Consider the following 14,533-nt stretch of genomic DNA (forward strand, 5'->3'; position numbering starts at 1 on the left):
CAATTAGATGTGAAAATATGCAGGCTCTACCCCGCGTCTCTCTTTGCCGCTGCCGGCCTTATTACTAATAATAGCTCGCTAAACGACATACCTAAATAGGATAGGCACTTTTGAAAAAAAATACTTGGCAGCTGATGATGATTGAAGTTGGATGATTCATCTCTCAATCAAACTCTTGAGTGGGGAGAAAGCGAAAACATTTTTGCCTTTGAGAAAAGCCTTTGGTGGCGTTCTTTTCTCTTCTTTAAATGTAGACACACTCTCCAGTTGTGATTTAACTTATGGTATTGCAGCATCTACGCTAACTCTTCAGGAGCCATCATTGTTGATTAGAACAAACAGTCACCTCTCCATCTCGTCATACACACACACACCTTAGCACGCCATAAGCACATTAGTCAATCAGTCTTCACAGGCCGCTGATTGGTCCTTGCACTAGCTTGTCGGACATAAAAGCATTACTTCAAGCCTATATTTTCGTGTGATCCATATTTCTTATATATATATATATATATGATTCTTATGTGAACTTGAAACACCGCGAAAATCCAGCAGCCATGCAGGGTAATTTTTAATCAATCCTATTATGATGTACAATACTGTGTTTAATAAACAGTACAGTTACATATTTTTTTCCAGCTGCAAATTACTTTTATCATGTACATTAAGCTTAAAGGCCACTTTCAGAAGGATGCACTTTAGCATACAGTATGTCATGTAATTTATTGTTCTTGTTTTATTTTAGCTGTTTCTATTTCTTTTTTTTCTATTTTTATACTTTCCTGTGCTGGTGCTCTAATCTTCCATTCACAGTATTGCTTTCATTATTTGGGTCTTGGTTTTTTCATGTTGCCAAATGAATTACTCTCTCAGATATTGCTATGGTTGTCTTGAATCTTAAATAATAATGTCAGTTCATGCTTTATGTGCTATATTATTATTTTTTCCACCTCTTGGCACAACTGACTTACCGCGTCTTTCTCTGGGTTACAAACTTTCACCCACAGAATGTGATCCAACAACCAGTCGATGGGTTTGTCTCTGTGGAACATCAAGAAAAACTCTGCAATCATCGGGAGGTCACGGGCTCGAAACATCTTGCCTGGAGGATTACACACATACCCATAGATTTTAAATGTCAGTATACACAAAAAATAAAAACAAAAGGCTCGAAATGTGGATTTACCTACCGCTTTAATACTTTATACACACACACACACACACACACACACACACACACACACACACACACCTATAAATCCAAGCTGGGAGAACTCCAGGTAGAGCCATTGCTTTGAATACTCCTGGGTGGCAAAGGTCTTCATGTCATTGAAGTAGCCTGCCTTTGCAACGACATCATCCTCTAACTGGAAAAACACAGGACACAAAAACCCATCTTCAAAACTAATTTCTGTTAGTAAGTTGTGAGTGACTATTCTATTACAATGAAAGTGCCCTTTCATTGTGGTTTCACTCTGCACTCAGTCAAAGAGTGTGGGTGGGTGTGACCTCTTACTCTGCTTCAGTTTGAGGTTTTGTTTGCATCTGCCTTTTTTCGTTGGAACATGGTGTATATGGCTGCTCATTAAAACTACCTAGCTGTACCACTGTTTATTGCAAACTAACAGCTGTTGCTGGAAATTTAAAATGCATCCTTTTTGTCCTCTGAGGAATTTTCCTATTAAGGATCTATAACACTGTGACAACAGAGACTTTTAAGATAATTGGCTATAGTTAAATACATCAAATATGTTTAATTCTCATCAGAGTACTTATTGTTGTCTTTGAACATCGAGAAACTTTCATCTAGGCTGCACTTTGTGCTGTATTTCCACACTATCTAGGTGGGCCATTCAAAAACATTCTACATACATAAAAGAAATGTATATCTACAGCTGTCTGACCTTTGAGCCCTACCTGAACATAGTATGCTCCTTTGTCCTGAGCATAAAGCATGAGGAAGCTGAAGTCCAGATTCTGCTTTGTTCGCCATCTAAGAACAAAAAAGGTTCATATATATATATATATATAAATGGCTGTTGCAATGGGATCATAAATATATATATATATATATATATATATATATATATATATATATATAGATGATCCCATTGCAACAGTCATCAATACATAGACGCAACAAAAAAAATTATGATATAAATGAGATAGCCCCTAGTTTGGAGAAACAGAAAGGAGTACCAACACGGTAGCAAGGCAATGTGCTGTTGACGAAGGCAGCAACAACGCATAATTTAGACAACTATATATATACACACACACACACACACACACACACACACACACACACACACACACACACACACATATATACACATATATACACAAATTAACATTTTCACCGCTTTACCTAGCTGTCAGACAGCCCTTTCTGATGGCGACATTAAGAAGTTATATCCATCTATGCTTTCTTCAGAGCCACAGGACTCCATTGACAAAGAATTCAACCTCCCAGAACTTGGCAGTTGCTGGTCTACCGCTGCCTTCATCTGACATCGTTTGTGTTGTTGTGTGACTTTGGTGAATTCAAACTAAGTCACACAATAACCCAAACAATCTAATTGACTAAGGCAGCGGAAGACCAGCAACTTCTGTGTTCTGCGATAAAATTACTGTTGGTATTGTGACGGAAACAGCAACAAAAGTATCAAAAACAACCAGACGTGATGGGTTTCCAGGTGTATCAATACCAGGATGAATGCCAGTGGTCAAAGTCATAGGGAAGCCACTGACAGGAAGGTGGAAGTTCTTCATACCAGGAATAAGACAAGGAGAGGTTATTAGAACGTGCGTACAATGAACGAGTCAGGGAAAGTGACAAATGAGATGAGACGATACAACCTACACATACTAGGAGTAAGCAGAAGCAGATGGACAGGATCGGGACGTCTCAGAACCAGCCCAGGTGAGACAGTTATATACTCAGGAACGGATGATGGCCACCATTCCGAAGGAGAAGACAACATTCTACAAAAAGAACTTTGAACGGTTGGAACTTTGTGCCAGCTATGACCTTGTCGTCGGAGGGACCTTATTTCCACACAAGGATATACATAAATTGACTTGGAATTCACCTAATGAGCGAGACAGGAAGCAGATAGATCATCTGATGATTAATGGAACCTGGAGACACTCACTGTTTGATGTCAGGGTAATGTGAGGAGCAGATGTTGCTAGTGACCATCACATTGTGTTCGCAGTACTGAAAGTAAAGTTAAGGAGAGTTGGCAGTAAAAAGAAACCAGTAGAAACCAGTAGAAAATGTCTGGGCAAACAGAAGGATAGAAAGGAGTGGATAACCGAGGACACATGGAAAGCCATTTATGTACGCAAGAGGGCAAAGAAGAAAGTCATGGAAGCAAAATCAGATAGGCTGAAAGAAAGATACAAAACTCAATATCGAGATGCAAACAATGATTTGAAGAGGAAGATGCAAGCTGATAAACAGGCATATATGGATGACCTTGCAAAACAAGCAACCAAAAAAGGTGAGCAAGGAAAGGTCTACAAGCTAACCAAGATTATTAGCGGCAAATACAGGGGGACATCTGATATACCAATAGAAGATAAACAGGGAAAGCTTCTTACAACTGAAGCCGACCAAAAAAATAAACGGGCGGAGTATTTTAGTGAGGTGCTGAACAGGCCTCCACCAACAACACAGGCTAACTTCCAAGATGCAGAAACAGATTTGGATATCGGCATTGAACCACTGTGAAGAATTTAAGTTTAGAAGCATGTTTAGGATGATTAAAAGCACACCTTGAAGAATGTATTAAATATTACAATGTATTAAAATGTCACAGGATATTGATTTATGGAATGTATTATAGGTTTACAGTATATTTACTTGAAGAAGATAGTATATGTGTATCATATGTTTACCTATTGAATATATTAACTAGTGTTGAGCCGTGAGGGAGAGACAAGGACTTTTGAGAGAGGCTTTACAGATTCAAAAGCGACCATATGGTGATGAGTTTGGAGAGGCCGGCTAAAGGAATGTGAGAAGGTGTGAACAGTGGGGGAAGGAGACGTGTTGCTCAAGAGGAGACGTGTTGATGAATACAGCCCTATGGAACGAGGGGGGTTCGCTCCAGATGAGGAGGGGCGGACCAGGCCAAGAAGGTCAACCGAGAGTAAACACTGTCCGAAGCCAGGAGGGGACAGTTGGATTTCAGCCAATCACAAAGCTGATAATGGACTTTTACAGTTTCAGGCGGGGACTTTAAAGTATAAGACATTGTTACCGAGGATTTCTCTTCAGTTATCAACGCTGCCATTTTACAGTGAACTAGGGCGCTGGGCTGTTGGGTGGAGCGTGATTTAACTCTGATCCGTGGAACATATTCTATCGATAGTGTACTTCAGTTTGTAATTGTTTAGCTTCTGTTAGTTATTAAATCCTTTTTGATTGTAAAAGTAAAAGTTGATTTGGTTATTTGATACGACTCTGCTGACGAAAAGTACAGTAGAGAGCGTGACCTGCGGCCTTCCTTAGAGAACACCACCAACCAAAGATGAAATTATAATGACAATTAAATCCTTAAAAAACAGGAAAACCCATGGTCCAGATAACCTCAATGCAGAGCTCTTCAAGGCAGACCCAAATCTGGCAGCTACAATAGCTACAAGATCTTCCCAAAACTGACGAGTTCACATATTTGGGCAGCACTGCCAGACACAATGGGGGCACAGATAAAGACATCAACAATCATCTTAATAAGGCAAGGAATGCTTTCAAAGTAATGAATGGAGGTCACAGCAATACACCATCAAGACCAAACTTAAATTGTATCAGAGCTGTGTTTTATCCACTCTATTGTATGGTTCTGAATGCTGAAGAATGACACAAGAAGATCTCAACAGACTATCAACCTTCCACACCAAGAGTTTAAGGCGAATACTTCACATTTTCTGGCCAGAAGATGGAGATGGATAGGACATGTGTTGAGAAAAGACCCTGCTGATGTTACAAGAACAGCCTTACAATGGACACCAGAAGGGAAAAAAAAAAGAGGCTGACCAAGAAACACATAGAGAATAACTGTGGAGAAGGAGATGCAGAGCCTAAACCACTCATGGGGCACCATCCAGCGACTCGCCCAGGACAGACGGGAGTGGAAGACTTTTGTTGCCGCCAGGAGGCATAAAGGGCAATGATGATGAAATATCCTAAATATAGCGTACACTTGAACTGTTTTTGAGATTTTTTAGGTGACTAAAATATGTTTTGTTGCTGCCCACGTCCACAGCAGTACATTGTTTTGCTACTGTGCTGGTACTCCTGTCTGTTTCTCCTGGGGGTGTGCCGACCGCCATCTACTGTAGGTAATACACTGACTGGGGATAAGTACCTCATACCAACTCTACTTAAGAAATCCCTTTAGCACAAGCACTTATTTCAATTGAATAATAACAGAAATGGGAAACGTACTTGACTCTGTCCTTTGAGTCTCCGAAAGTCTCTCTGAGGCTGGTAAAGTCAGGGTAGTAATACTGAGAAGGAGAGACAACCTCCAACAGCCCGGACTGCACCTCCTTGGGAAAACTAAAAAGAAACAGCTGGTTAACTAACTGACTTCACCAGCAAAATACAAAAAAGATTGACACAACAATTCAGCATTTAAATCATATAGAATGGATAGTGAATTCAAATGACACCATAAAATGGATACATTCAACACACACACACACACACACACACACACACACACACACATACACACACACACACACACACATATACACATACATATATATATATATATGTGTGTATGTATATATATATATATATACTGTATATGTGTGTATATGTATATGTATATGTATATATATATATATATACACACACACACACACACACACACACACACACACACACACACACAATCTAGAATCACTCACTTCTTCCTTATGGTCTCTGCTATGCTGCTCACATAGGCTGAGTCAGTCTGATGTGACAGGGTAGTGGAAAAAAGAGAAAGTCAGTGTTAGGGGATTACCGAGGCTGCTCACTCATCCTAGGCCAGATCCTGTATAACCAGTTTTCATTGATAGGTGGGATATTTAGCCAGTTATTCACTCATGAAACCCTAGCCTTACAAACATGACCTTAAACACACTTGTGTCAAGGTATCAAATTTGTGATGCACCACTGAAACTAGCTGGACAGATCTTAAAGGATATAAGTGTTTACCGTTCTCTTTGTTCTCAAACCAGTTTATGTTACTTTTGATTGCCTGAGGTTAACTTGTATGATAGTACAACCGCTACTTGTCCTATTTTACCTTAATGAATTAGACTGACATGAGTTGTGTGCTGTGGCAACTCATGAAAGATGTATAAATCCCATCTAACCTTTGTGTCTGAGAGAGAGCAACGATTGTTTAGGGAAACAATAGGAAAAAAGATTATTTCAAGAAACATAAAACTGCCAAAATAGTTTGATATTGTTTTAAATATCAAATTTGCCCTTGCCCTTTGCCGAGGTTAGATAGAGCAGTGATTTTCAACGACGTGAGAGATTGTCAGGTGTGTTGTGGGAAAATGTCCAATTTCACTTAATCGGTCCAAAAAAATATTATTTAATTGCTGCAAATAATTTGCCATTGTTGAGCGCCCGCAATATAGTGGCTGGCCTAGTAATTAAATACTCTTCCATGCCAGTGGATGGCAATAGGTAGCGCAGTAATGACCTTGTTAATTTAAGACGGTAGAATTAAATGATGTTTGATGTTTAAATGAGGTTGCGGTGACAAGATGTACAGCGATGGAGAAATATTTGAAAAGGAAAAATGCAGACTCTGAACTGGGTCCTGGACAACATTCTAACCCAGATGAAAAGCCTCGTATGAGTGGTGGTCAAAAGAAAGAAAAAACGGTGAGCTCGAGGCAATACAGTGAAAGTTATCTTTCGTTTGGCTTTACTTTCACCAGGGTTCCAGCTGCACCGACTCCGTTATGCTTGGTGTGTGGGGAAAAGCTATCCAACAGTGCCATGGTCCCAATCAAGCTTAAACGGCATCTCCAAACGAAACACCCGTCACTTCAAAGCAAAACTTGGTGTGCCGTGGGATCTTTTGAATGTAAAAAATGTACCATGGCTCAGAAAAGGTTGAAAAACACTGAGATAGAGGATTGATGCCACTCTCATGTCTGTATGCTAAATGTGAAGCTAAAGCCAGCAGTTAGCTTATCTTAGCATAAAGCCTGGAAGCAGAGTGACACAGCTACCCCATTTCCGTCCAAAGTCACAAAATCTTCCTACCAGCACCTAAAGCTCACTAATTAGCATGTTGTATCTAGCTTGTTTAATGTAACCGCCTATTGGCTCTAGCTTAATATTTAAGGTACATATATGACAGCTGTATCAATATTTTTATCTAACTCTTGGTAAGAAAGCAAATTGGCTACTTTCCCAAAAATGTTAACAAAGAAAAAAAAAAGGCTTCAGGTTTAAAGGCCAACATGTGTGGACTGTATGCGTGTGTCTCACCTCGGCAACAAAGACAATTATGAGGAGATCTTGTTGCTGCAAAGATGTCAGGCTGTAGAGCAGAGAGCTGAGAGTGTTGACCAGGTAGCTGTGCTTCTCACGCTTCACTGTGGGAATGCCCAGCACCATGGACACTGAGGACACAGACACACACATGGATAATGAGAAAGAAAGCAGAGTAACAGTGAACAGTGCTATTCCATAAGACAGGCTTAATTTGACTCTCACTTTCACTCAGCACCTATATGCAGTAAAGTGGATGTGTTCTTACGAAGTTGCTGGCTACTTTGTCAGCAACTTCGTCATCTAGTGACGAAATTCCCAGGAAGCTACACATTTGAACTTTTTTATATTTTCAAAATGAAATTGGTTTTGAAAGTAAATCTTGAATCCTTCAAGCAAAGCTGAAACACAAAGAACCATAACGGATTCATACGGTGTGTGTTTTTATGTTTGTGCTCCATACCTCCACGGCGTCCCTGTCCCAGCACTATATTGGGTTGGAGGCTGTCTGGGTGTTGTCTGAGGTGGGGCATGTAGAGGTAAATGTTGGGCTGGAGTAATGTCTGCTGGCCTAAATAGTCTGCTTGCCGCCCTATTGTTTCTGTCCACAAGAGGAAAGAGGTATTCAGTCAATGAAAAAGTTTGCACTCAACATTCTAGCAGGACTAAGTTTTTGTAAGATACTTGTAGAAACCATTCCACAAGTACACGGTGTTCCCATAGCTAAGGGGACCATTCACCGACCATGAACCGCAGCGTCCCCAGTTCAAGTCCAGCCAGAGAACCCTTAGTGCATTGTTCTCTCCCAATATTCCTTCACTAAAAATATGCGATCAGGAGATTAGCATTAATGCTCCTTGGTCGCCCATGCCTGATAACGCTACATTGTGAACCACAAATGTCTGTTGAAATCAGCACGAGGAGAGCTAGTTAACGTTGGCAGCACCGCTGGCTAACGTACTGTGGTTCCATTAAGATGCAATCAGGAAATGAATATTGGACAAAGGGTAAATTATAACGTTATCGTGATGTGTTTAAATGCAATCTTGTAAACATGTAGTATTGGTGAATAATTTGAATAAATACAGTTATTGACGGAGATGTGTTCACAGTAATATAAAATAAATGAGGAAACGAGAGAGGCGAGGAAATTGTCACCCGTTTATCTTCCCAACACTAGCTCTAAGCAGCTTATAATACATCATTAAAACTACTAATGCGAAACAAGTTTTTTAATAATAAAAATACAATCTGTTATTTCCCAATCATTTGAATTGTGTGTTTTTATGCAAAAGAAACCCCACTATAGATGACTAAAACAAAGTTAGAGGATAAGTCTCGAATTTTGATGGTTTACACTGGTTGAAATAGTTTTGGGACGGTGGTGAAAAAGATAGTCTGTGGCCCTGTATACCAGTTGCTATAATAAAACAAAACAACAAATCTATCTGTATTGGCCAATATGGATCATCAAAGATCAGCAATTGGTATATAGACAGCAAAACACTTCAATCGGGGTACCTCTAAAAGCTATATTTTCTGCCTTTTTTCTTTCGTCCTGATCCAATCCGAGATCTGTGACTGAAATCCGTGTGACGATCCAAACCATGAGTTTTCTAATCCGCTGCACACCTACCATCTAGGGCTGAGGTTAGTGTGTCAGTGGGAGATAGGGCTGAAGTGATGGTGGTAGGGAGGGTCGAATAAGGGCCGAAAAACAAAAAACTGCCCTGAACAGATTAATAAGGCCATAGCTGTGAAGTAACAGGTTAACAGTAATAGTCAGATCAGAAGCAGTGCTTTGTACTAGAAGTGGCAGTGTTATGTACAGTTGTGGTCAAAAGTTTACATACACTTGTAAAGAACATAATGTCATGGCTGTCTTGAGTTTCCCCGTTATTTCTACAACTCTGATTTTTCTCTGATAGAGTGATTGGAACAGATACTTCTTTGTCACAAAAAACATTCATGAAGTTTGGTTCTTTCATGACTTTATTATGGGTTAACAGAAAAAGTGATCAAATCTGCTGGGTCAAAAATATACATACAGCAGTGCTAATATTTGGTTACATGTCCCTTGGCCATTTTCACTTCAATTAGGCTCTTTTGGTAGCCATCCACAAGCTTCTGGCAAGCTTCTCGTTGAATCTTTGACCACTCCTCTTGACAGAATTGGTGCAGTTCAGTTAAATTTGATGGCTTTCTGACATGGACTTGTTTCTTCAGCATTGTCCACATGTTCTCAATGGGATTTAAGTCAGGACTTTGGGAAGGCCATTCTAAAACCCTAATTCTAGCCTGATTTAGCCATTCCATTACCACTTTTGATGTGCGTTTGGGGTCACTGTCCTGTTGGAACACCCAACTGCGCCCAAGACCCAACCTTCGGGCTGATGATTTTAGGTTATCTTGAAGAATTTGAAGGTAATCCTCCTTCTTCATTATCCCATTTACTCTCTGTAAAGCACCAGTTCCATTGGCAGCAAAACAGCCCCACAGCATAATACTACCACCACCGTGCTTGACGGTAGGCATGGTGTTCTTGGGGTTAAAGGCCTCACCTTTTCTCCTCCAAACATATTGCTGGGCATTGTGGCCAAACAGCTCGATTTTTGTTTCGTCTGACCACTGAACTTTCCTCCAGAAGGTCTTATCTTTGTCCATGTGATCAGCAGCAAACTTCAGTCGAGCCTTAAGGTGCTGCTTTTGGAGCGAGGGCTTCCTTCTTGCACAGCAGCCTCTCAGTCCATGGAGATGCAAAACACGCTTGACTGTGGACACTGACACCTGTGTTCCAGCAGCTTCTAATTCTTGGCAGATCTGCTTTTTGGTGGTTCTCGGTTGACTCTTCACCCTCCTGACCAATTTTCTCTCAGCAGCAGGTGATAGCTTGCGTTTTCTTCCTGATCGTGGCAGTGACAAAACAGTGCCATGCACTTTACACTTACAAACAATTGTTTGCACTGTTGCTCTTGGGACCTGCAGCTGCTTTGAAATGGCTCCAAGTGACTTTCCTGACTTGTTCAAGTCAATGATTCGCTTTTTCAGATCCATGCTGAGCTCCTTTGACTTTCCCATTGTAGCGTTTGTGGGCGTTTGTATCCAATGAGCCCTATTTAAATGGCCTCAGAGAAGTCACCAGCTGTAGTCACTCATAATCACTCACAAGAAGTTAAGAGGCCATGCTATGAAGCTCATTTCATTGACACAACTTTCTAAGTCACCAAAATTGCTAATTCATGTTGCTGTATGTATATTGTTGACCCAGCAGATTTTGTCACTTTTTCTGTTAACCCATAATAAAGTCATGAAAGAACCAAACTTCATGAATGTTTTTTGTGACAAAGAAGTATCTGTTCCAATCACTCTATCAGAGAAAAATCAGAGTTGTAGAAATAACTGGAAACTCAAGAGAGCCATGACATTATGTTCTTTACAAGTGTATGTAAACTTTTGACCACAACTGTAATATAGTGAGAATAGGTTAAACCTGTATCAGTTGTTGTGTGAAAACTATTGAAGAGGATTTGAGTGGGTGAACAATAAATCTCGGAATCCATCTGACAAAGGATAAACCTCTGGATACGAATGCAAAATCTATTTATAGTGATAAGTACCATATATTATATAATAGAAATGTCTTTTATAGGTTGAACTGAACTGCCTCTAGCACGTTTCATCACATGCTTGTTACTTTTGGTATGTACAGCACCTGTGGAAATGGTGGTGGTAGTGTCATAGTAGGGCTGGGTGATGTTGGTAGCTTTTGATATGTTCCTCAACTGTTCCAGGATGATGCTGAGATCCGAGCTGACCTGCCCTCCCAAATCCTCAGCCACCACCAGGCGTTCGTACAGGGTCTGCAGGTCTGGCAGTACTGATGGACCTGGAGACATTGAGACAAACGCAGAGAAGTAAGAATTAATCAAAATGCAACTGGGCTTGTAAAATGAGACCTACATATTTAGGGTTCTTTAAACTGTAGGTCATGGTGAGAACCGTCTCAAATCAAGCTACATTACATCATTCAGGCGAGTATGCTTTTTAAGTTGTGGAGCATGTATTTCCTTCATCAAATATTCTTTCAAACTTTGAAAAAAGCACTTCCTAGAGCCAATAACCTATAGTGGCATTTTCAAATTGCTTCTTTTGTCTAACTAAAAATCCAAAACTCGAAAAGCAGCAAATCCTGACCATTTGAGAATGCAACTCAAATGCATCTTTGCGCAACAACACATTGCCTACATGTCATGTCTGGCACTTCCACTTCTTAAAGTGGCATTTCAACTGCTGCCCCTGCTTACATAGCAACTGACACAAAGATATTATAGTACAGACTCTTCATCTATCTCCAGTGCTTCAACTTCAACGGAAATTTAAACTTTTTTTAACCCATAATCTTCAAATTAAGTGCTTTCACTTTAACGGACACCTCAACTTAGGGACGGAGTAGTCTTCATTTGGGTCATCGTGGACAGGAGTGGTCAAAGGACGAAAGACATTGTCCATCTTTTCCAATCCCTAGAGGTTGACAGTGTCCTCCCGCTGTCAAACTTCTTCGCTCCACTTGGTGATTTACCATGACAATAGTTAATTTGCTCCTGTGCCAATTTGACATCTGCCATGAGAAGGAAGCAATGTCCAGTCCTTCCCAGCCCAAACGTCTGAGGAGGTCATCACCTCCAGGTCCCGGGGTCCTGTCGTCTGGAGGCCCCCTCTGCCCGTTCCATCTGGAAAGAGTGCGCCCCGTCCGTCTGCCTGCCTGCCCAGTCACCTTCCCAAGTGGCCTGGCAGTCTGGTCTGCCTCTTGTTGAAAATGCACCTGTTATCAATTTCAGGGGAACAAATAATCTGGCCATGTATTGATGCAACGTCTCAGATCAGGAGTTTCTGCTGGTGGGAGACTCAATTGTTCCTAATGTGGAACTCCCCAGGTGCTTAACATAGTGTTTCTCTGGTGCAAACATATTGGATATAGCCCAGTATATCCCAGTATCTGCCCATACAGTCTTAATCCACATGGGTACAATCAATTGATTTATAAGCAATCAATCAAACTCCAACAACAACTGCTTTCTTTAACTGTGAAAAGGCTTCAGGGGCTGTGTTCTCCCACCGGTTTCAGCTTTATTGATCACTTTGATGTATTTTGGAATAGGAGAGACTTATATAGGAGAATGGTCTATATAAGCTGACCCTAACAAAAAGGAAACTAATGTGCTCACAGCTAATTTTGGACAATACCTGTCCATGGTGACAACCCAGCACAACCCCCCTGGTCAGTATTCAGATGATTCTCAAATGAACACAATAACAACCATTTGGGGTAGAAGAACAACCATAGTGTATGAAGCAGCACATAGGTATACATAAAAGGTAGGCTATATCCAATCAAATCACAATCTCTTGCACACGTCAACTCTGCCCAAGAAGTTAAAACGTCTCTTCTAAATGTGAGATCACTTATAAATAATTATGTTTCATGTTACAATTTTATTTTTGGATCTAATCTTCATGTCGTGTCATAATCACAAAATCTTGGCTGACACCAAATGTTCCTGTTAGACTACTCGAAGCTTGTCTACCTGAATATTGTTTGTTAAACCAGCCCAGACAAACAAACAGTGCTATCTGAAGACAGCTTCAAGTATTGATCCATGACTGATAGACCTAGAAGTGCCCTGCCTAGATTCGATAAGATGCTTATCTTGGAGACTCTAACCTTCTAAGAGTAAATGCGTCGCGTGCAGTTACAAATGATAGTTTACGCGTGGGTTGAAACAACGTTTTTCAAAAACCCACACAGTCGACCGGTATAAACAAGTTCATCAATGTAACGTTACTAGTTTCTCACTGTTTTCATAAGAACAGATGAAGTCAAATTGTTTCACACCAAGAAGTTATACTATCTTGGTGGTAACGGTAGGTTACACTGACAGCTTACCTCCATCACTGGGAATCGATTTAATCCATGTAACTGACGCAATACACGCAAAAACCAGCAGACATCCAAATCTGAAGGAGTAAAGCCTCATTTCATTTCTCAGTGACAGTCCGTCCGTCTTTGTCTGCCGACTTGCCGCCGGTTCCCAGCATGCAGCAGGTGGATGTGAGGGTGTCAGGTAAAGTGCAGGTAATGTTGCGCTGTATGCTAACAGTTGTGACTCCACCCGATAACAAGAACAAACAAAACTAAAGTATGCCCTTTACTCTCCTTTTCCTTTCCAGGGGTGTGGGCTGCTACATCAAGTACAGCTCATTTTAATATGCCGTCAAACTTGCTGCGGTACCAATCGCCAGGTAAAAACTGAATGTACGGGCAACAGTGACATCTGCTGGTAGATTGAGAGAACGCATCAGGCGTGACTTGAAGACGATACTAGAAACAAATTTAAAAAAAATGAGTTGTTCAAATGCTTTTTAAAAACTTTTGTAGATGTTTTATAACCCAAAGTTATATTTCCAGCACAAAATAAAAAGCCTGTGTGGGGTGTAACGTTACAACATTTTAGATGAAAGTTAGATTATAAAAATAGACTGTCTTACTAGCTATGTGTAACGCTTCTTTTCTTCCTTTTTAATTGCATAAAATCATTTTTTTAGGTCTCCAAACCGATTCAAACACTAACTATAATGCTATTGTTCCCCTTTAGCATGTATAAATCATACAGTGTAAACCAAAATCAAAGTGGGGGATGTAGCTCAGTGGTAGAGCGCATGCTTTGCATGTATGAGGCCCCGGGTTCAATCCCCGGCATCTCCACTGTTTCTTTTCTCAGGTGTATTATTGTTACGCTCTCTCAGGCCAGTGGATAACATTTTTCAACTATCCCGGTGTGCACCAACTGGGTCTGAACGTCTCAGACCTATTTCTGCTGTCTTTTCAACCGGCTAAAATACGGAAACAACATCAACGTGTCACAAAACACACATTTTTAAATCCTCTACATTGTGCTAATAATAGTATATCATCATTTTAGAGGCTGACTGTGAAACCACATACACATTTCTCAG

At 40.5% G+C, this 14,533-nt stretch overlaps 1 protein-coding gene and 1 non-coding gene across 2 annotated transcripts in view; one reads left to right on the top strand and one right to left on the bottom strand.

The window, feature by feature from the left end:
- The window catches only part of zgc:154054 (Alpha-1,3-mannosyl-glycoprotein 4-beta-N-acetylglucosaminyltransferase B-like), a 28,023-nt gene extending 14,290 nt beyond the window's left edge, over positions 1-13,733 (bottom strand). Inside the window, exons 1-9 of the mRNA XM_068714165.1 lie at positions 13,464-13,733; positions 11,232-11,405; positions 7,983-8,120; positions 7,517-7,650; positions 5,926-5,972; positions 5,456-5,569; positions 1,918-1,993; positions 1,253-1,367; positions 972-1,102 (exon numbers count right to left, since the gene is read on the bottom strand). Coding sequence (XP_068570266.1) covers positions 972-1,102; positions 1,253-1,367; positions 1,918-1,993; positions 5,456-5,569; positions 5,926-5,972; positions 7,517-7,650; positions 7,983-8,120; positions 11,232-11,405; positions 13,464-13,554 — 1,020 coding nt within the window. The 5' untranslated portion in view covers positions 13,555-13,733. The remainder of the gene's footprint in view (positions 1-971; positions 1,103-1,252; positions 1,368-1,917; positions 1,994-5,455; positions 5,570-5,925; positions 5,973-7,516; positions 7,651-7,982; positions 8,121-11,231; positions 11,406-13,463) is intronic.
- A 477-nt stretch (positions 13,734-14,210) lies between these two features.
- Positions 14,211-14,282, top strand: trnaa-ugc (transfer RNA alanine (anticodon UGC)). The gene has a single exon. It is a non-coding gene; the product is annotated as a tRNA-Ala (tRNA).
- Positions 14,283-14,533: the final 251 nt, after the last annotated feature.

This window comes from Cebidichthys violaceus, unplaced genomic scaffold (genome assembly GCF_023349555.1).
Source record: "Cebidichthys violaceus isolate CVI_PGR_0920_01 unplaced genomic scaffold, fCebVio1.0.p SCAF_2, whole genome shotgun sequence".
Taxonomy (NCBI): domain Eukaryota; kingdom Metazoa; phylum Chordata; class Actinopteri; order Perciformes; family Stichaeidae; genus Cebidichthys; species Cebidichthys violaceus.